Source organism: Propithecus coquereli, unplaced genomic scaffold, assembly GCF_000956105.1.
Source record: "Propithecus coquereli isolate 6110/MARCELLA unplaced genomic scaffold, Pcoq_1.0 Scaffold235, whole genome shotgun sequence".
NCBI classification, from domain to species: Eukaryota; Metazoa; Chordata; class Mammalia; order Primates; family Indriidae; genus Propithecus; species Propithecus coquereli.
The window spans coordinates 6,418,248-6,439,515 of NW_012147897.1; the positions used below are offsets into that span (position 1 = coordinate 6,418,248).

The 21,268-nt window shown below is 55.8% G+C and overlaps 1 protein-coding gene across 3 annotated transcripts in view; it reads left to right on the forward strand.

Annotated features, from left to right (window-relative positions):
• The window catches only part of MYO7A (myosin VIIA), an 80,591-nt gene that overhangs the window by 37,494 nt on the left and 21,829 nt on the right, over positions 1–21,268 (forward strand). For all 3 annotated transcript variants that reach the window (XM_012645583.1, XM_012645585.1, XM_012645584.1), the window contains exons 16-27: positions 5,320–5,457; positions 7,266–7,424; positions 7,840–7,932; positions 9,949–10,043; positions 11,445–11,529; positions 12,153–12,371; positions 12,811–12,918; positions 13,813–14,022; positions 14,410–14,613; positions 14,829–15,005; positions 15,431–15,520; positions 16,855–16,982. In XM_012645583.1, the coding sequence (XP_012501037.1) occupies positions 5,320–5,457; positions 7,266–7,424; positions 7,840–7,932; positions 9,949–10,043; positions 11,445–11,529; positions 12,153–12,371; positions 12,811–12,918; positions 13,813–14,022; positions 14,410–14,613; positions 14,829–15,005; positions 15,431–15,520; positions 16,855–16,982 (1,706 nt within the window). The remainder of the gene's footprint in view (positions 1–5,319; positions 5,458–7,265; positions 7,425–7,839; positions 7,933–9,948; positions 10,044–11,444; positions 11,530–12,152; positions 12,372–12,810; positions 12,919–13,812; positions 14,023–14,409; positions 14,614–14,828; positions 15,006–15,430; positions 15,521–16,854; positions 16,983–21,268) is intronic.

A 21,268-nucleotide genomic window follows, 5' to 3' on the forward strand; every position in this document is an offset into this window, starting at 1 on the left:
ACCTTTTTATTTCCTGTTTCCCCCATCTCCATGGCTTCCTGGAGGGTACATGGGAGGGCAGAGCCCCGGCCCCCTCGATACCCGTTTGGGTGCTGGCACTGCCCCTGCCCTGGGGACCACCACCGAGCTGCCAGGACCCCAGACCTCTCCCCGAGGGTCTTCCTCTCTCCATGGCAAGTTTTGTCCTCTGTTTTCCAACCCACCACGTTCTCCTTGCCCCTCTGCTCCCCGGCTCACCCTGCACTGTGGTTCCTGTTGTAGTTTCTCTGTGGTTACTCATCGGGCACTGTGCACCAGTCAGCAGCTGCTGCGAAGGTAAAAGACCCCAGCCTGGGGCCGAGGATGGTGGGAGAGACCACAGCGGCCGGCCGGGCTTTGTCCTTGGCCCTCGTGATGCTGAGGCTTGAGACAAGGGCTGGGCAGCTGCTGCTTTTTTGAAGTGTGTTTTCTGTGGAGTGGTTTGTGGAGTGATTCTTGCTTTTGGTTTTTGAGTCGTGTGTGCTGCAGCACCTCAGTTTCTTAAAAGAGGAAACTGAGTCCTGGAAGAGGGGCAAGACTCGCCCAGGGTGCCTAAGAGCCAGGGGCAGAGCTGGGACGCAAACCCAGGCCTCCTCCTCTGCCACCCCCTATTGAGCCTCTTGGGGGCGCCAACCCCTGCTCCTCCCACCAGCCCCTGGCGGGTGCTCCTGCATCCTCGCCTTGGTCAGATCCTCGGATGACCTTGCAAAGCAGGGGGTGCAGGTGGTATTTTCTGCATTTTGCAAATGAGGGTCTGAGGCTCAGAGAGGCAGTGTGACTCCCCCAAAGTCACAGCGTTCTGCTGGGGAGCTGGGCCTAGGAGTCACCATTCCCTGGACCTCCATAGGCCTGGAACAATATCCCTGGTGCATCCTGAGCCCCACCTTCAGGTCGTGGCTCCCAAGGTGTCCTACATCCCCAAGGTGCTGGGTCCCCTTTAGCAACAGCGTGCACTGCTGGCCCCTCGGCCTCCCTTTTCTCTTCCCAACCCTCTATTTCCTCTCTGCCGGATACTGACATCTTCCCGCTTTGGCCTAATGCTGAGTCCCTCTTCCTTCCTGCATGTCTGGCATGCCCCCTGCCCAGGGCCTTGCAGTTCTGAAACAATTCACAGCCCCAGCAGAACAGGGTGCTGGGCACATTAGGGGCAGGTAACATGTCTGGACGGTGGCCTCTCCCCTCTGCCGTGATTGGCTCAGGTTCCCCCACCCCTGCACAGACCAGCACTGTGGCTCGGCTGCTGACGGGTGCACGCAGTGCCGCCCGCAGAGAGAGGGCTGCCAGACTCCAGCACCCAGGAAAGTCCCCATCTGAGGGCCACACGCTGTAGGGTTGCAGCCCTGGCGAGAGACAGGTGCAGCTCTGGGCCCTCCCCTCCCCACTCTTTCTTCTCCTCTAGCTCCCAGCCCCACTCACCCGACCCACCCACTCCTGTTTGTCCCGGGCATGCTCTGGTTGAACCTCACCTTTTCCTCCTACCCCTTCCCTCATTCTCTCTCTCCAGAGCTCCTGGAGGCATCTGAGGACTCTTCATGAGGTTTCCTGTCCTAAGTTTCCTACCCCTGGGACTAGAACCCATTTGCTGAGAAATCGTGGAAAGGTCCATGTGCAGGAGGCTGGAGCCTCCAGAAATGGCCCGCTCCTAAGGGAGTTTCAGGAGCAGAGAAGAAGGATACAGCAGTGACAAATTTGATATCGATCACATCCACTGGGCACCTCTTCCAAGCCAGAGATCAGCTAAGCACTTAGGTTTATCACCTCATTCACTCCCCACCACAACCCTGTGAGTGATTACTGTTACTCCCAATTCACAGGTAGAGGAACTAGGGCCCAGAGAGGTCAGAGTGCTTGCTCGGGGTCACACAGCTTACAATACAGCAAGGATTTGAACCCAGGTCTGTCTAAGGGAGGTGCAGGGATTTGTCCAGGATCATATACAAGTGAAGGCTAAAGTGAAGTTTTCCAAGTCCCTGCTTCTTAAAAAATAATTTAATTTTTTTTTTATTATACTGGGCTGGCTCTGTAAGCATTGCATGTAGGAAAGAAAAACATACTTTGTAATTGCTGGAAACATTCCATTCTCTTAAAGAAAGATGGAAATTAGCTTGGTTAATTGTGAAACATTGAGTCACGGTTTATTCCATGACAACGTACCAATCGAATGTTCCCATCAGGATGGTAGCCAATGCCACCTCCTTGGCGATCTGAACACCCGCCTGCACAGTTCCCCAAGCGCTGAATTTTCATCCTTTGACTCTGGCATCTGCCTCCCCCGGGCAGCTCCCCCAAGCCACTGCTGGCGAAGGGACCAGCCGAGTGGGGATGAAGGCAGTTCTTCCAGGGCATTGAGAGCCCCTGATGAATGTCCAACCCCAGTCACGTGTCCTGGGGCCCTGAGTCCATAGGACACCTCATCATTTTTCACGTGGCCGTCAGGAAGGACAGCTTTTCCCTGAAATAAAACTTTCGCTTTTCCTCAGTGAAATAAAACCGAACCAGAAACCCAAGTGGCCAGGGATGTGAGAGCAGACTTCGCAGCTCCATGGCTGCCATTCATTCATTCAGTCTACAAACGTTTCTTGAGTGCCCATTATAGGCCAGACATTGTCCTAGGTCCTGGGGACACAGTAGTGAACAAAACAAAAAAATCTCTGTCCTCATGGAACTTACGTTCAGCAGAGGGGGGGAGAGTTAATAAGCCAGTAACTAAACAAAACCTAGGGCACATCAGATGGTGACCGTGGGATGGGGAAAGAGGAGGAGGAAGCATGTGGCGATTCCCAGCAGTGGTCAGGAAAGACCTTACTGAGAAGTTGGTGAGAAAGTGAGGAAGAAAGTGTCCAGCCTCATTCTGGAGGAGGGAGAGGGGACAGCCAGTGCCAAAGCACTGAGGTGCTTTTCCTAGGCGGAGCAAGGAGGCCGGCGCAGCTGGAGGGGAGTGAGCAGGTGGTGGAAGAGCGGGGGACCCTCAGAGCAGATCCTGGGGCATCGTGAGTCCTTGCAAGGACCTGGCTTTCATGCGGAGTGAACTGGGGGGTCGTCGGAGGGTAGGGGTTTGAGTGGGGAAGAGACGTGGTCGGATTTGTTTCAACAGCCACACTTGGGCTGCTGTGTTGCGAGTGGGGGGAGGGTGGGTGGAGTTGGGTGATGGCAGCAGGCCAGTTTGGAGGTCACAGCAAGAGGCAGGGAGAGTGGTGCTGGTGGCTGGGCCCAGGCAGACAATGGAGGGAGTCGTAAGAAGGTCCTGCAGGTATTTTGGAAGTGAAGCCAGTAGGATTCACTGCCCTATCGGATGTGAGAGAAGGAGGCATTGAGGACACTTCCTAGATCTTTGGCCTGATCAGTTGGCAGGTGAAGCCTGTGGATGACGCTAGGAACCAGCATGACAGTGCTTCAGCTGATCTGAGTGTTGCTGATGGTTACTTGTGCCAGGCGCAGGCCGTGCAGCAAGCAAGGCAGACCCAGCCTGTCTTCATGGGGCCGCAGCCTGGCAGGGAAGACAGGCAGGAAGGAGCAGTTCTGGTGTGATGACTAGAGCCAAAGAAGGGTGTGTGTGTGGCGTGTGTGCTGTGGCGTGTGTGTGCTGTGTGTGTGCACGTGTATGCATGTGCTCACGGCAAGGGGCTCTAATGCAGGCTGGGTATAGCCCAACTTGGACGGCTCCCCCTCCAAGTGGGGGTCACCCAGTGCTGCTGCTGGATTGAGTTCAGGGGCAACCTGGGGCCACACATCTGACCATCACCCTACCTCATCGCAAATATTACCCAGCTTCCCTGGGCAGAATCTTAGATTCTTATAAGATTTATTTGGGGCTGGGCGCGGTGGCTCACGCCTGTAATCCTACCACTCTGGGAGGCTGACGCGGGAGGATTGCTTGAGCTCAGGAGTTCGAGACTAGCCTGAGCAAGAGCGAGACTCTGTCTCTACTATAAATAGAAAGAAATTAGCCAAACAACTAAAAATAGAAAAAATTAGCCAGGCACGGTGGCGCATGCCTGTAGTCCCAGCTACTCGGGAGGCCGAGGCAGGAGGATCACCTGAGCCCAGGAGTGAGAGGTTGCTGTGAGCTAGGCTGACACCATGGCACTCCAGCCCGGGCAACAGAGTGAGACTCTGTCTCAAAAAAAAATAAATAAATAAATTAAAAATAAATAAATAAATAAAAATAAAGATTTATTTGGAATCTTATATTCCAAGTAAAACTAAAATGGAAAACACTGGAAATTTCAGAGTAGCAAGCATTTGTTCTTTCTTAGCATGTTCATTACAGTCTTGCGGCATATTGTCTAAATTCAGTGTGGGTTCAACAACTTTGCCCCTCCAATACCTAACACATCTGTGTCTGCACCCCTGATTTTTGATGCTATAGGATAGCAGATGAAATTATGACTCTAAAATTTAAAATCTTACAATATTAATCAAATGAAATCAAATGAAATGAAATAAGAAATTCTTAACCAAATGAGAATTACCAGGAAAACAATACCATCAAGATGCTTTGGAATGGAACCTGGGCTCTACGTCCATTTTCTCTCTCTCAGTTGAGCTGTTTTGCCTCCTGTTTGTGGCTTAGGCTGCCCCCAGCACCCCCTCTCACCTCATTTCACAATATTCCGAGAGGGGACCCTAATAGGCAGAGGGATCACTGGCTGACTGGATCACTCAAGTAGTGGCTGGTGTGGCACAGAACGCTTGGGGGGCCTTGGGGCCACAGGGCGCTGGGGGAAGCCAGCCATGTGCTTTCTTAGAAGGATTAGCTAGGTCTGCCCTGCCCCACCCCCAGCCTGCTGCTGTCCAGCTAATCTGGCAAATAGGGGAGAGGTCACAGGCAGCTCCCTACCTCCAACCCCCACCCCCACTTCTCCACTGGTTCCCAGGAGGCAGGCAGCTGCCTTTCCAGGTTGCTATGTATGGAAACATACCCCGACCTCTGACCCTCACGACAGCCCTGTTAGGTGGACAGAAGGCATTATGGCATTGTTCCTATTCAGGAAACTGAGGCTTAGCACCATTTAGGGACCTGTCCAAGGTCACACAGCTAAGTAGTAGGCCAGGGTTTGAATTTAGGTTTGTCTAACCCCTGTCACTTCAGGATACTTCAGCATCCTGAAGTGACCAAGTCTGACTACTCATTTCTACAGGGAGGTCTGGGGTCCAGTCTGCAGCCCAGACCAGGGGGGTTGCAGGAGAACCCAAGTGCCCATCCAGCTGCTCAGGCCCCTGGCGCTGCTGACCTCCCCTCCTGCTTCCCTCCGGGGCAGGCGCAGCCCCTCCCACCGCTGCCGTCTGTCCATCCTGCAGGGTGCGGAGACCAGGAAGCGCTCGCCCACACTCAGCAGCCAGTTCAAGCGGTCTCTGGAGCTGCTTATGCGCACGCTGGGCGCCTGCCAGCCCTTCTTCGTGCGCTGCATCAAACCCAACGAATTCAAGAAGCCCATGGTGAGCGGCCCTGGCAGGGGCGGTGGGGGCGCTGGGAGCAACCGAGGGGCTGGGTCAGAGTGGAATAGGGTGGGGTAGATGTCTTGACACTGTCCTCTTTGGGGACCAGTGGGGCGCCTGGGGGCTTATAAAACAAGGTCCTGATTTACCGGAAGTGGCAGGTGTATTAGAAAGAGCCTGACTCTGTGGTGGTTCACGGCAGGTTCAAATCCTGGCTCTACCACTTACAAACTGGGCGACCGTAGACAAGTATCTTACTTCTCTTATGCCTCAGTTTCCTCATAGATGGAAATGGGACCGCTCACCCCTGGTCTGTTCCATGCAATATCGCACACAGAGTGCCTGGCCCCTAGGAAGTGCTCAGTAAACGGCAGCTGGTTCTTGGTGGGGCCGCTCCTTTGAAAGGCCCCTTTCCTTCAGCCCAGCTCAACTGCCACCTCCTCCTGGAAGCCTCCCCCCACCTCTGAATGGTTGGGAATGTCCTCATTTCTGGCTTTGCTGAATGACACTTGGGCCCTTTCTGTGTGCCGGGCACAGGCTGGATCGTCTGTCGCAGCCTGGCTCGCGCTTCCCAAACTGTCCGTGAGGAAGGGACTGTTGTGGGCCCGGGTTAGAGATGCGGGACCGAGGGGGCTCCAGGAGGGTAAGGGGCTTGGGGCGCTGGCTGCCCCACGCGACCCCTCTCCTTCCACGGCACAGCCTCCGGGAGGGTTGTTTACCCAGAGGCCTGGGGGGAGGCCCGGGGGAAGCTGGGGCCGCAGGGTCTGGGAGGGAAGGAAGGCCAGGGAAAGTGGCCCAGAGGGAGAGGAAACAGACTGCGGAAGCCGACCGTCCGCAAGCGCTGTCCCCACCCGCTGTCCCCTGCCTGGAAAACATTCCCGAGCGGGAGAGGCCTGTCCTCAGGTCTGGGGCTCCAGTAGGCTCTCCCTGCGGCGCAGGGGGTCCAGGGAGACTGAGGCGAGGGCAGCTGGGCACCGTCTCCCTGGCTCTGAGGTGCCTCGGGGACCCTTCTCCAGCCCGGACCTCAGCATCTGTGGACTGGACCTTGGCAGCGGCCTCCCCCAGGGTCTCCCACGTCCCCTGCCTCCTGTCTTGCTCTCTCCACCTGCACATTGCAGCGACATCATTCTCAGATGCAAACCTGACTCGGCCTCTCCCTGCTCCAGACATTCTCTGGCTTCCATGACCCATGGGACGAGGCCGCCACCGCCCGGCACCTGCCTTCTGCTTTCTCTCCAGCCCCACCGCGAACCTGGGGGCCAACTCTGCCCTGCAGCCATCACAAAAAACAACTTTATGCAAATTAAAAAAACATGCCCCTTCCTTAAGGCAGCCAGGGAGTTGTCCGAATAGCTACAAATCTATGACGATGGCCGCACCACACGTGAAGGGCACTGCCTGGGGCTGAGCAAAGCACCCACCACCTGCACAGCCACAACTGTGGCCTGGACTGGCCGCCTCAGTCCCCTCGAGTCCCCAGCATGTCCTGTGCTTTCAGACGTCCACACCTTTGTCATGCTCACTCTCCAACCTTGGGATGCTCCCCATCCTGTCAGGTGACTCCTCTGTGAAGCCCCCTCTGGGTGTCCCAAAGGGAACTAACCCGTGTCTCCTGTGCTCCCAAAGCACGGCTCCACCACGGGGAACATTCTCGCTCCTGCGGCTGGGTGGTCTGACTGCAGGTCGGGTGCTTGTCCCAGCTGCTCCTCACGTGCCGTGTGGCCTTGACCTTTCTGGGCTTTGTTTGGGCCGGTCAGAGGCAGAGCAGGGCTGCCTCAGCCCTGAGGCCCTTGGCTCTGTGCCTGCAGCTGTTCGACCGGCACCTGTGCGTGCGCCAGCTGCGGTACTCGGGGATGATGGAGACCATCCGGATCCGCCGAGCCGGCTACCCCATCCGCTACAGCTTCGTGGAGTTCGTGGAGCGGTACCGTGTGCTGCTGCCCGGTGTGAAGCCAGCCTACAAGCAGGTACGGGAATGGGTGCACGCATAGGAGGGTCGGGTCCCAGTTTTGGCTGGGCATGACATCTGCTCAGCCTCTCAGGTATGGCCTGAAAGATTGCGGGGCAGGCAGTGGAACGCATCCAAGGGTGGGGATTGCCACACTCAGCTGGTGTGGACTTCACACACAGCGGTGTGATGAGCAAGGCCAGGGCTGCCAAGTGGGCCCCGGATGTCAGTCGTGGGAGAGGGATTTGCAATCACAACATCTGGCTGAGCCAAGGAGAAAACTGAGGTCCAGAGAAGGCAGGACCCAGCTGGGGTCACACGGCAAGGCAGGGGGAGACCTGGGGCAAAAGCCCTGCCTCCCAGCCTCTGGAGGGACACTCCGGGGGTCTTCCTACTGGCAAGGATGCCCATTCCCTGGTGCCCCCTCACCCCAGGGTGACCTTCAAGGGACATGCCAGCGCATCGCTGAGACTGTGCTGGGCACCCACGATGATTGGCAGATCGGCAGGACCAAGATCTTTTTGAAGGTGAGCACGGTCTCTGTCCCTGAGCTGCCCTGGGGGCTGTGAACTCCCATCACGGTGGGGCAGCGTCCTCGAGAGTGGCTACAGAGGGAGTTGTAGCGGCAGCCAGGAGGAGGGTTGGGGGGGAGGCAGTGCTGGGCCTTTGAGCTCCTTCCTATCGGGGCCATGTGTGGCTGGAAGGGCAGTGTAGACTATGGCCTCCATGGTGGGAGAGGAGAAGTTGGTATTTGAGACCATCTGTGATCTGCGGGTAGTGTCAGAGCACAGACCACGGGTTGGAAACCAAAGGCCAGAGGTGGGTTTTCTGTCAGGCCTACCGCGAAAAGGCCGGGATTCAAATCCTGACCCTGTGACTGTCCAGGGATGTTGGGCTTGTCACATTCCTTTCTGAGCCTCATTTTCCCATCTGTGGATTGGGGTGTGCCTGTGTGGGGCTCTTGAGTGTATCTTTGGGTTCCTTCCTGTGGTTTCCTGCCTGGTGGGGTCCATCTCACCCTGGGGTCTGCGGGGCACCACCTGCCCACTGCTCTGTAGGGCCAGGGCCTGCTCCTGCCTCCCTGAGCACAGAGTTGGAGCTGCCTGGGCAGTTGGAGGGCAGAAGCAGGAAGCAGGGCCGTGGGGGGCCTCGGCCGGCCTGGGAGAGGTTGCTGCGAGTGGGCAGCGGTGGCAGCTGCTGCGGCCCGTGCAAGCTCCCAGCACTGGGCTTCCCCATTTCCATTTCCGCTGAGCAGGGTTTCTGGCCGTCCTGGGCGGCAGGGCAGGGCGCCTTGTTGTGGTGTCGGGGGTGGGGCCTGGGCGCTCCAGGACAGCTGGCGGAGGGAAGAGAGGAACCAGCCCTGACCTGGAGGGGTCTGGGGCCTGGTCTACTTCCTCTCTGGCCCTGGGCAAACCCCTTTCTCTCCCTGAGCCTTCGTTTCCTCCTGGGCAAGACAGGTTGGATATTACCTGCCTGGAAACATTATGCCCATTTCACAGGCTCAGAGAGGAAAAGTGAGTGCCCTGAGCCAGGCGCCTGGGAAACAGAGAGCCAGGTTTCCAGCCTGACGCCTAGCCCTGTCTAGGCTAAGGAGGGAAGGCCGAATCACGATGGCATCTAGTGCCAGAGAATTCGGAAGAGTGTCATTGTCCCCTTCCTTCCTTCCTCACCTGGGCTTTTCAGAAATACCCATGACTTTGAGAGGCAAACATACAGTTCTCATTCATTCATTCATTCAGAAAGCCTTGGCACAGCAGCTCCTCTGTCCTGTGTCTGTGACTATCTGATGGGTGTGGGTCCCTGTGAGACTCTACCCTACCCAAGAGCAGGGCCACGTCTCCCTGGTTCACTGTGGCCCCAGCACCCAGCTCAGGGCGGGCACATGGAGACATTCCATTCATGTGTGTTGGATGAGCCAGAGAAGCTTTGTTCAGCTGGAGTGAGGTGGGGCTCAGGGGCAAGGAGGGGAGAAGGCCGGGAAGTCGGCAGGGCCCAGATCACAGGGGGCCTTGAGTGCCAGGGTGAGGAGCCCAGCTCGACCTGAGGAACTGTGGGATATCACCATAGGGTTGCTGTCAGGCTTGTGTTTAGGAGGGTCCCTCTGACTGCTTGTGAAGGAGGCCAGACGGGGAGTGATGGGGGCTGGAGACCTCTGGTTAGGAGACTGCTGCCAAGATTCTGGGGAGAAAGGACAGTGGCCTGGCCTAGGTCAGGGGCCGATGTGACAGGGATGTCTGGAAGCCAGGCTTGGGCGGAGACGGCAGTAGGGAGGATGCCAGGACATGTGTGTTTTGGGTACCCTAACCCCATCCAGTGAGATTAGACTCCTCCTGCCCCATCTGTTGTTCCTGGGCCTCTGGGAAGCAGCCACAACCCCTGTCTGTACTGGTGGCCATAGGAGGCTGCCCGGGGCTGGAGCCTGTGGGGCCCAACCGACCCCTGGGCATGGGCTCCGAGTGAAGGAAGAGAGGCCCCCCGGGACTGAGCCGATGGCCCTGGTGGAAACATCAGTGGGGGCTCAAGTCAGGAGCTCTGCCTTCCAGGACCACCACGACATGCTGCTGGAGGTGGAGCGGGACAAAGCCATCACCGACAGAGTCATCCTCCTCCAGAAGGTCATCCGGGGGTTCAAAGACAGGTACGTGCTCCGGCCAGCTCCTCCCCACCTCAGCCCCATGCAGGGCTTGGCCCACCTCTGCCCCACCCATACAAACACCAGGAATAAACGTGCACGCCCACGTGCACACATGGAAACAAGCACACACGCACAGCATGCACACAGGACCATGTGAACACGGAGGGACGCAGATCATGATGTACACAGACCTGTCATGCCAGAGAAGCCACATAGTATGGGACACTCATCTACATACACATGTGCACACATGGACACACAAGATACATGCGTGGATCCTCTGTTAGACTCAGACGCTGAGGAAATTTCCAAAAGAAGAAATGTGAGATTTTATTAATTACTAAGCGTGTCTCATATGCTATGTAAAGGATGTATGTATACCTGCGGCAATTCACAAATGTGCGGGGCTGACTCCAGATGTGATTCAGGCTCCACAGAAATCCCACAACCTGACGCTTTTGCAGTTCATATGACCACTCCCGCCCCACTCTCTCAACCAACACATCCACTTGTCTATCCACACACCCACCCACCCATCCGTCTGTCCATCCATCCATCCACCTATCTGTCCACCCATCTACCCACCCATCCACTTGTCTATCCGTCTTCCGCCCACCCTTCTACCCATTCATCTATCCACTCACTCTGCCCATCTATCCACTGTGTATCCACCCACCCATCCATCTGTCCTGTCTATCTGTCCATCCACCCATCCATCCACTTATGTATCTATCCACCCACCTACCCACCCATCCGTCGGTCCACCCACCTGTCCACCCACTCCCACAGTTGATCACATGTTTACGTGGGATCCAGGCATTGGCCACTACCTCACCCACACACTGACACGTCCATCCTTCTGTCCTCCTTTATTTCTGTATCCAGCAGACTCCTGCTGTCTGATGTGTGGCCTCTCTGTCCTCCATCAGGTTGGAGGTGACTATTCTCCTGTAGAAGCAGCCTACTGCATGCAGGGGCCAGGGGACAGCACTTGGCTAACTCGGGGTCAGTAGGAAGATGTGGGCTCTAGTCCATCCTCATCAGGTCTCGGTTTCCTGACCTATAAAATGAGGAAGTTAGACTGTTTAAAGCTTTTAATCTGTTGTATCATTTCATTGACTTGTTCGTACATGTATTCATTCAACAAATACCTTTTGAACGTCTACCTTAATGGCTTATGTGACAGTCTGTGAGGCAGGCAGGGCAGGCCTTATCCTACCCATTTTACAACTGAGGAAGCTGAGGCACAGAGGTTATATGCCTTGCCCAAGGTCACATACCTGGGAAGTCACAGAGCTAGGGCTCGGCCTGTGCTCTCCTGATTCCAAACCCCCTGCACCCCGGCTGCCTCTGGGCACCATCTCTCTGCTCTGAGACTCCCCCGTGTCATGGCTGCTGTTTCAGGTCCAGCTTCCTGAAGCTGAAGAACGCGGCCACGCTGATCCAGAGGCACTGGCGGGGCCACAACTGCAGGAAGAACTATGGTCTGGTGAGCCACCCACAGGGGCTGTGCGTCGCCCCACTGGGCCTTTGAACTCAGCCTCGTTGCCATGGCAGCAGGGCCTGCCTGCACCTGGGGCAGCATGGCCTGGCCTGCTTGGCCTCCTGCCACTGCCCCGGCCATTCCTGCAGCCCAAAGTCCAGGTCTGGTTCTCGTGGCTTTTCCCACCTGGCCAGCAATGTTTCCTGCTCTCTTGGAGTGTTTTGGTGGGCTGTGAGCACACTGGGGCTATTAGAGACCCCAGAGGGGGCTGAGAGTGGCTGTGTCCCATGGACCTGTGCAGAGCAACTGGGCTGTGCCTGGACCTAGGGCTGGGGAGGCGAATGGGATGGAGACTGGTTAGTTGCAGCTCCTGATCTCAGGATGGGAGCACCTCAGAGGGACCCCCAACTCGGGGAAAGTCAAGGTCACAGGCTAAAAAAAGTTTTCCCTGAGAGGAGACAGAGCTTTCTAACTATGGGAGGATATCGTCTGAGTGGAGACTGAGCCGTGCCTCGGGGGCGGTGGGGGGCCAGTCTGAAAGTAGAGGCTGGCACAGTGGAAGCTCCTGCCGGCAGGGTCAGTCTGCAGTCGGGCAGTGGGCTCTGAGCGCGGGGTGGCTGTCCTTGCAGATGCGTCTGGGCTTCCTGCGGCTGCAGGCCCTGCACCGCTCCCGGAAGCTGCACCAGCAGTACCGCCTGGCCCGCCGGCGCATCATCGAGTTCCAGGCCCGCTGCCGAGCCTACCTGGTGCGCAAGGCCTTCCGCCACCGCCTCTGGGCTGTGCTCACCGTGCAGGCCTACGCCCGGGGCATGATTGCCCGCAGGCTGCACCGGCGCCTCAGGGCCGAGGTGAGGGCCCCGAGTCTACAGCACCTACGGCTCTGAGCCCGGGGGTGGAGGCAGGGCCGTGTCCATGGGTCCCCCCCCCAGCTGTTGGCCGGGAAGCAGAGGCCTGGGGGCACCCGTGGCTGCGCCTGCTCTGAGGAATGCACGAAGCTGGGACCAGAGCCCTCATCTCTGTCCTCCCAGTCAAGGGCAGGGCCGGGCCCCGGTTACTCTTGGGAATCTTTGGGGAGCTGAGGCAAACCTGGCTGGGCTTTGGCATCAATGGTGCCTCCAACCCGCCATGAAACCTAGAGAATTTCTCAGTTGCCTCAGTTTCCCTGTCTGCCAAATTATTTGGCAAAGTCATTCCAGTCTCAGAACTCAGGGTGGGGTGGAGCTGGCGGGAAGAGCTGTGACAACAGCCGCACACGTTTCTGTGCCCAACCGGCTGCCCTTCCCTCAGTACCTGCGGAGCCTCGAGGCCGAGAAGATGCGGCTGGCGGAGGAGGAGAAGCTCCGGAAGGAGATGAGCGCCAAGAAGGCCAAGGAGGAGGCTGAACGCAAGCATCAGGTGAGCTTAGGCGCCACTCGCGGGGTCGTCTGCGCTTCCCGGTCGCTCGGCATCTGCCCCGCAGCCTCAGAAAGCAGCCTCACCGGGCCTGTTCAGCACATGCCACCTGAGCTCTCACTGTCATGCACCAGGCAAAAGGACGGGGCTGTGGCTCCAGAGGAAGGGCCCGTGCCCTCAGCAGTGCGTTTCTAGCTGGGAGACAGCACCCAGGTAAGAGCCCCGGCCAGGTGAGGGCCCGATTCGGGAGCCGCCAGCCACGGTGGCTACTGAGCACGTGAAACGTGGCCCTTCCGAGGGACACAGTGCTGTGAGTGTGAGATACACACTAGGTTTTGAAGACTTAGTGGGGGAAGAAAAGAATTGTAAAATCTCAGTATTATGTTTATGATATCGATTACATGTTAAGATATTAGTATTTGGAAAATACCCCGCTAAATAAAATGTATTATTAAGATTAATTCCACCTATGTCTTTTTACTTTTTAAAATGTGGCTACTACACACGTGGCTCGTGTTACATGCCTATCAGGCAGCGCTGGTCCAGCGCCCGAACCTGACAGCTGTGGGGTGTCTGGGTTGGTGCGGTCCCTTCAGGCCAGGGACAGCACTGAGCAGGCTGCCTGGAGGAGGCGGTGCCCAGCAGAGCCCTGAAGGACAGGCAGATTCACTGTCTGGGCTTGTCAAGAGGCCTCCCCGTGGCCCCAGTGCCTCGGACTATGAGGGCTGAGTGTGGCCCCAGGTGGGAAGTCGGAGGCTCTGGTCTTCCAGGGGGTCAGGAGGTTGGGACCGAGGCACTGGCTGCTGCAGGGCTCCCCCAGGAGCCGCAGAGAGCTTATTCCCTGAGGCTGTGCCACCAGGTGCTGACACCGTGTCTTCTGTCACCCCGACCTCCCAGGAGCGCCTGGCCCAGCTGGCTCGGGAGGATGCCGAGCGGGAGCTGAAGGAGAAGGAGGCGGCGCGGCGGAAGAAGGAGCTCCTGGAGCAGATGGAAAGGGCCCGCCACGAGCCCGTCAATCACTCGGACATGGTGGACAAGATGTTTGGCTTCCTGGGGATTTCGGGCGGCCTGCCAGGCCAGGAGGGCCAGGCACCTAGCGGCTTTGAGGTACCAGGCTGGGGACAGGAGCTCCAAAGGCCCCCAGGCCCCCCGTGTGTTGTCCCTCCCTCCTCTTGTGTCCCTAGGCATTAAAGCCCACCTGGCCCCTCTGAGCAGAGGGTAGCAGGGATGAGTTGGGATGGGGGTCGTAGGTCCCAGGCCCTGTCCAGCCACCAGCCTGCCCTGTGACCTTGGGCCAGTCACTGCCCCTCTCCAGGGCCATTCTCAAGCTTTTATCTGTTTGTCCACTGAGGACCTAGCACACACCCAGCTCTGTTAGGGGAGGGGGCAGGACAAACAGAGCCCTATGCTCCCGAGGGAGGAGCTGGCCCTGCAGGGGCAGGGTGGGGGACGTCAGCCCAGCCCATGGCAGGGAGCCCCTCTTGCCTCCTGCAGGACCTGGAGCGTGGGCGGAGGGAGATGGTGGAGGAGGACCTGGACGCAGCCCTGCCCCTGCCCGACGAGGACGAGGAGGACCTCTCTGAGTACAAATTCGCCAAGTTCGCTGCCACCTACTTCCAGGGCACAACCACACACTCCTACACCCGGCGGCCACTCAAACAGCCGCTGCTCTACCATGAAGACGAGGGTGACCAGCTGGTGAGGCCTGCCTGCCACTCAGTCACTGCGGGGAGGGGCTGGGGCTGTGGTCTCCCCCTGGGTGGTTGGTCCCTGCCCACCAGTCTTCACCCCTGTGCCTGGGCCAGACCATGCAGAGGGTGTTTTTCCAGCCCTGTCCCCAAACCACCAGCTCATTCTTACAACTCAGTAGTGTCCTTCACTCTGCCCTTCTGACGCGCGCACTGTGCCCCCAGGCGGCCCTGGCGGTCTGGATCACCGTCCTCCGGTTCATGGGGGACCTCCCCGAGCCCAAGTACCACACAGCCATGAGCGATGGCAGCGAGAAGATCCCCGTGATGACCAAGATTTACGAGACCCTGGGCAAGAAGACGTACAAGCGGGAGCTGCAGGCCCTGCAGGGCGAGGGCGAGGTGCGGCCTGGGCGCCCCCGGCCAGGGGGTGGGGTGGTGCCAGGCACCCCTGGCTTCAGATCCTCTGCAGAAAGAGCGTCCCATGATCCATCTCTGCCTCACCGTCCCCTGCCCTCCTTTGTCTGCTTGTGTCTACAAGTATGTGAAAGCTTTGTCAACTGTAAAGTGCCGACCATAACTGTGGCGACCACATGGCACAGTAGACAGGGCCTCGTGCTTGGCGCCAGCTCCCATACCGGCCTGTCGGGAGGGCCTGGGCAGTTCACCGTGCCTTTCTGGGTCTGCCAGTTGGCTGGTGGGGTGGAGGGGGGTGCAGGGGGTGCCCCTCAAGTGTTCCCATGGAGGTGAGCTGGTCCCCAGGCTCTGCCCGCGTCCAGATGTCTTGCTGTTGCTCTTTGCCCAGCTGTCTCCTGCTGGCCCTACAGGCCCAGCTCCCCGAGGGGCAGAAGAAGAGCAGCGTGAGGCACAAGCTGGTGCACCTGACCCTCAAGAAGAAGTCCAAGCTCACGGAGGAGGTGAGCGTGGCCCCGGGGTCTGGCAGCCCACAGGTAGCTGCCTGTCCTCGGGGGTCCTGGCTGGCTGGGGCAGGACAGGGAGCCCCTGCAGAGGGTGGTGAACTCAGGATGGGGTCAGGAAGGGGTTCCCAGAGGAGGGAAGTGAGAGCTGGGAGGCTCAGAGTGGCGCGTGGTGTGAGGAAGGACGTGTCCTGCCGGGGGATGGACCTGCAGCGTCCGGTCCGAGAACCATTCAGACATGAGAACTTTGCTATGGGACGGGAGTGCTCATGGAGCACTGATACTGTTGATTTGTTTGAATTCATTCTTTGGTTGCCTCCCTTTTCTGTGCACTGCCCCAGCCCTTGTACTCTGAGGTTGTCTAGGCTGGGCTGTGTGTGGCCAGCAGTGGAGGGGGGTGAGGGGACACAGGTACAAACTAAGAGATTTACAGCCTTGGCGACCAGCCCCTCCCCACCCCTACATTTGCACACACCAGTCCCACCGCCCAAAATTCCTCCTTCCCCTTGTCTGTCTGAGGTCACCTCCTCTAGGAAGCTTCCCCAGACCCCCCAGCTGCAGAAGCAGGGCTCCTGCTTTACCTCTGCCCTGTCCTGTTCCCACCTCAGGGGCAAATCCAGTCTCGCAGGTGCGTGGCCTTGAATTTGAACCCCGGCTCAGTATCTGAGGGGCCAAGGAAGAAAATGCCCAACCCATGGGGTCCTGGGAAGAGGGTGGAGATGGCAGCTGAGGGTGCTCATAGACGTGAGGACCGTCCCTGGCCCTCCCCATCTGCAGTGTCCACTCCTGCCACTCGCCTCTCACGCCGTGTCTTCTAGGCAGAGTGTGGGCCATGTGGGACCAGAGAGGAGACGCATCTTGTGAGAACTGCTCTGAGGCTGGTCACATCAGGGCCAGGGCTGTTGGTGACAGGGTGACGGTGGCTGGTGGTTAGAAGCCAGGGTGTATTCTGGGTTGCAGAGTTGTGTGTCGGGTCCCACCTCAGAACAGGGGTCCTGCTTGGACTCAGAGGAGAAGGTCCCTGTCCTGGCAGACAGTCCCCCTTGGGGTGGGACGCAGAGTTTCAAGGAGGTGCAGAGGAACCTGCCCCCAGGAGGGGGTGGCACCGGGCCAGCACTCCCAGGCCGTGTGGCAGCTACTGGCCCAGCGTCTGTTCTCCACGTGGTGGGGGAGTGGAAGGGGAGGGGGTCTGCAGCAGGAGCGCAGCTCTCTGGCCACTGCCCAGGTTCTGCTCTCTGGGGAGTGGACAGACTCAGGTGCTGGGACCCTGCTGGCAGGGACAACACCCAACTTCACCTGCCCCTGGGCAAGCCTGTCCTCTCCCTCTGGCCCAGGTGACCAAGAGGCTGCACGACGGGGAGTCCACGGTGCGGGGCAACAGCATGCTGGAGGACCGGCCCACCTCCAACCTGGAGAAGCTGCACTTCATCATTGGCAACGGCATCCTGCGGCCGGCACTCCGGTCAGTGCCTGGGGTGGGGGGTGCAGGGACGGCCACTGGGAGGGAGGGGCACCCCCGGAAAGCCCTCATAGGCGGCTTTTTTTTTTGGTGGCTGAGTAGTGCCTCTGTCATCTTAGCACAGATTAAGCTCAACAGGCCTGGGCTTGGCTGTGCTGCTAGCCAGGTGTATGACCTTGGCCAAGTCAGTTCATCTCTCTAAGCCTCTGTTTCCTTGTCTGTAGAGGGGAATAATAACAAAAGCATACCTCGGGGATATCGCAGGGGTGGTTCCAGACCACCTCAATAAATCAAATATTGCAATACAGCAAGTCGCACAAAGTTTTTGGTTTTCCAGTGCATATAAAAGTTACGTTAACATGATACTATATAGTCTATTAAGTGTGCAATAGTCTATTAAGTGTACATCTAAAAAATGTACATACTTTAAAAAATACTTTATTGCTAAAAAATACTAACAATCACCTGAGCCTTCAGCGAGTCATATTGGGGGGTCTGGCCTCAGTGTTGGGGGCTGCTTGACTGGGGTGGTGGTTGCTGAAGGTTACGATGTCTGTGGCCATTTCTTAAGATAAGGCAACAGTGAAGTTTGCTGCCTCCATAGACTCTTCCTTTCGTGAAAGATTTTTCTGTAGCATGTGATACTGTTTGATAGCATTTTACCCACCGTAGAAATTCTTTCAAAACTGGAGTCAATCCTTGTGAACCTTGTTGCTGTTCTATCAACTACATTTATGTAATATTATAAATTCTTTGTTGTCATTTCAACAATATTCACAACATCTTCGCCAGGAGTAGATTCCATCTAAGAAAATGCTTTCTTTGCCCATCTATAAGAAGGAACTCCTCAGCCACTGAAGTTTTATCATGAGATTGTAGCAATTCAGTCACATCTTCAGCCTCCACTTCTAATTCTAGTTCTCTTGCTGTTCCCACCACATCTGCAGTTACTTCCTCCACTGAAGTCTTGAAGCCCTCAAAGTCATCCATGAGGGTTGGAATCATCATCTTCCAAACTCCTGTTAAGGCTGATACTTAGACCTCTTCCCACGAATCATGAGTGTTCTTAATGGTGAGAGTGGGGAATCCTTTCCAGACGATTTTCAGTTAATTTTGCCTGTATCCATCAGAGGAATCACTATCTTACATAATAACAACTTCTTAAATAGTAAGACCTGAAAGTCAAAACTACTCCTTGATCCATGGGCTGCAGAATGGATGTTGTGTTAGCAGGCATAAAAACAACAGTAATTTCGTTGTACATCTCCATCAGAGCTCTTGGGTGATCAGGTGCATTGTCAATGAGCAGTGATATTAGTATTTTTAAAGGAATCTTTTTTTTCATGAGCAGTAGTTTTCAACAGTGGTCTTAAAATATTCAGCAAACCACACTCTCAAAGATGTGCCATCATCTGGGCTTTGTTGTTCCATTATAGAGCACAGGTAGAATAGATTTAGCATAATTTTGAAGGGCCCTAGAATTTTTGGAATGCTAATTGATCACTGGCTTCAACTTCAGGTCACCAGCTCCATTTTCCCCTCACAAGAGAGTCAGCTGTCCTTTGAAGCTTTGAAACCTTGAAACCAGGCATTGACTTCTCCTCTCTAGCTATGAAAGTTCTAGATGGTATCTTCTTCCAATGGCAGGCTGTTTTGTCTATGTTGAAAATCTGTTGGTGAGTGTGGTCATATTAATTATCTTAGATGGATCTTCGGGAGAACTTGCTGCAGCTTCTACATCAGCGTTTGCTGCTTCACCTTGCATCTTTATGTTCTGGAGATGGCTTCTTTCCTTAAACCTCATGAACCAACCTCTGCTAGCTTCAGACTTTTCTCCTGCAGCTTCCTCACCTCTCTCAGCCTTCATAGAATTGAAGAGAGTTAGGGCCTTGCTCTGAATTAGGTTTTGGTGTAAGGGAATGTTGTGGCTGGTTTGATCTTCTATCCAGACCACTAAGACATTCTCCATATCAGCAATAAGGCTGTTTCGCTTTCTTATCATTCACGTGTTCAGTGGAGTAGAACTTTCAATTTCCTGCGAGAGTTTTTCCTTTGTGTTCACAACTTAGCTGTTTGGCGCAAGAGGCCTAGCTTCGGGCCTATCTCGGCTTTCTATACACCTTGTTCACTAAGCTTAATCGTTTCTAGCTTTTGATTTAAAGTGAGAGATGTGTGACTCTTCCTTTCACTTGAACACTTACAGGCCATTGTAGAGTTATTAACTGGCCTGATTTTAATATCGCTGTGTCTCGGGAAATAGGGAGGCCCGAGGGAGAAGGAGAGAAGTCAGAACACATACAACATTTATCAGTTCAGTTCACCGTCTACACGGGCACAATTCGTGGTGTCCCGAAACAAGTACAATAGTAACATCAAAGATCACTGATCACAGATCACCAAAACAGACATAATAATAATGAAAATGTCTGAAATATTGCAAAAGTTACCAAAATGTGATACAGAGACACAAAGTGAGCACCTGCTGTTAGAGAAATGGCACCGATAGACTTGCTTGATGCACGGTTGCCACAAACCTTCCATTTGTATTAAAAGAAAACGAAGTATCTGCGAGACACCATAAAGTGAGGTGCAATGGAAGATGTGCTCGTAGTACCTACCTCACAGGCTTGTGGGAAGATAAAACTGTGAAAAGCATATAACACGTGACCTGGTTACACACTTTTCAGCTGAGGTCTAGAGTGGGGAAGAGGCTTGCTGGGTGCACAGGAGGCACCCAGTAAACCGTAGCTCTGATTTGCATCATCAGACGTGCATTTTCTGCTTTTAGCCCATCGCTGCTGGCTCACCCTCTGTCACCCACCCCAGGCACGGGCAGGGCTACTGTGGGCAGCATGCCTGGGAGCCCTGCGGGTGCCTCCTCTGCATCAGGGCCCAGGAGAGGCCTTCACCCAGGTCCTGGGGTGTTTGGGAGTTGATGGGAAGACCCAGGAGTCACCAGGAACAGTTAAGAAATCAACTCAGCTTGATCAGAGGAGGGCTGGAACTGTTATGAGAATCGTGTCTGCACAGGACAGGTCGGGTAGGCGAGCTGATCCCATGAACTTGTGTCTGCTGGTCCAGATAACAGCAGGACGGGCAGGGGTGAGCCCCAATTTCCTGATGGGAAAACTGAGGTCCAGGGTGGGGAAGAGACTTGCTCAGGGGTCACCTGGACTCCCCTACCTCCTGCCTGCAGCCAGGCCTCCTCTCATTGCCCTCTGAGGTGGATTGCTATGTCCCCAGAGGTGGCCACACCACCCAGGGCCACCCACTCCAGGAGGAAAAGGGAGCTGCCTGAGGCATGTCTCAAAGGCAAGTGTCAGCCTCCCTGTCATCCCACCACCAACCTACCGCTGACACTTCTAGAGAAGCCGGTGCCAGGAGCCCTGGACCAAGAGTCGAAGGCTGGGTGTCCACTCCCTGAGGGGCCTCGCACAGCTGATCCCTCCCTGTCTCGGCCTTGGTCTCCCTGCCTGTAAGGGAGGGGTCAGGTCAGAGACTCCCAGTCTGTAGCGAGATGGGAAAACTGAGGGGGTTTCTAAAGCTAAATTTATTTTATTTAAAAAACTACTTGGAGATTTTGTCCTTCCTACTTTTTGGATCTTTAATTATCTTTGTTTTATAAAATGATCTGAATGTAGATGATGGGCAGGTTGTATGTGTGTGTGTGTGTGTGTGTGTGTGTGTGATGAATGTTCCCATTTGTCATGATAAAACATCGACAACTTTCAGAATTAACATTGAAATTTTACTGGTCCATGAACTCAAAACTGGTGAGCCACTGAGTTGGGTAATCCCACCTTCCTGCCCATCTCTGTTCTCAGAGAGGGAAGAGTCGCAGTGAGTGTCCCCTGGCGGTCACTGCGTCACCATGGGGCCCGCCCTGGGCCCTGGACAGGCGACTGTGGTCTTGGGGTACCCAGTTTATTGAGGGAAGAACAGCAGTGATCGCTGCAGCCGGCATTTGTTGAGGGTTTGCTGTGCTCGGCGCTGGGCTGGGTGCTTCATAAGCCTTGGCTCGTTTGTCTTCAGAGCAGTTTCATAAGGATCCCTTTAAAGTGAAAACAAGTTACCTTCATTGTTTTTATCTCTTTACAAAAGTAATGGCCACTTAAATATTCAAATATTACAAAAATATATCAAGAGACAGTCAAAGTCCCTACTCAGTCCATCCCCTAGAGATGCCCCCAGATGCTTCCCCTGTTCCTACCCTACCCACTGCCATCGGTAGAAACTGTACCTGCTGCAGCGACTATGGGCCAGGTCAGGGAGGGGAACTCACCTGCCTG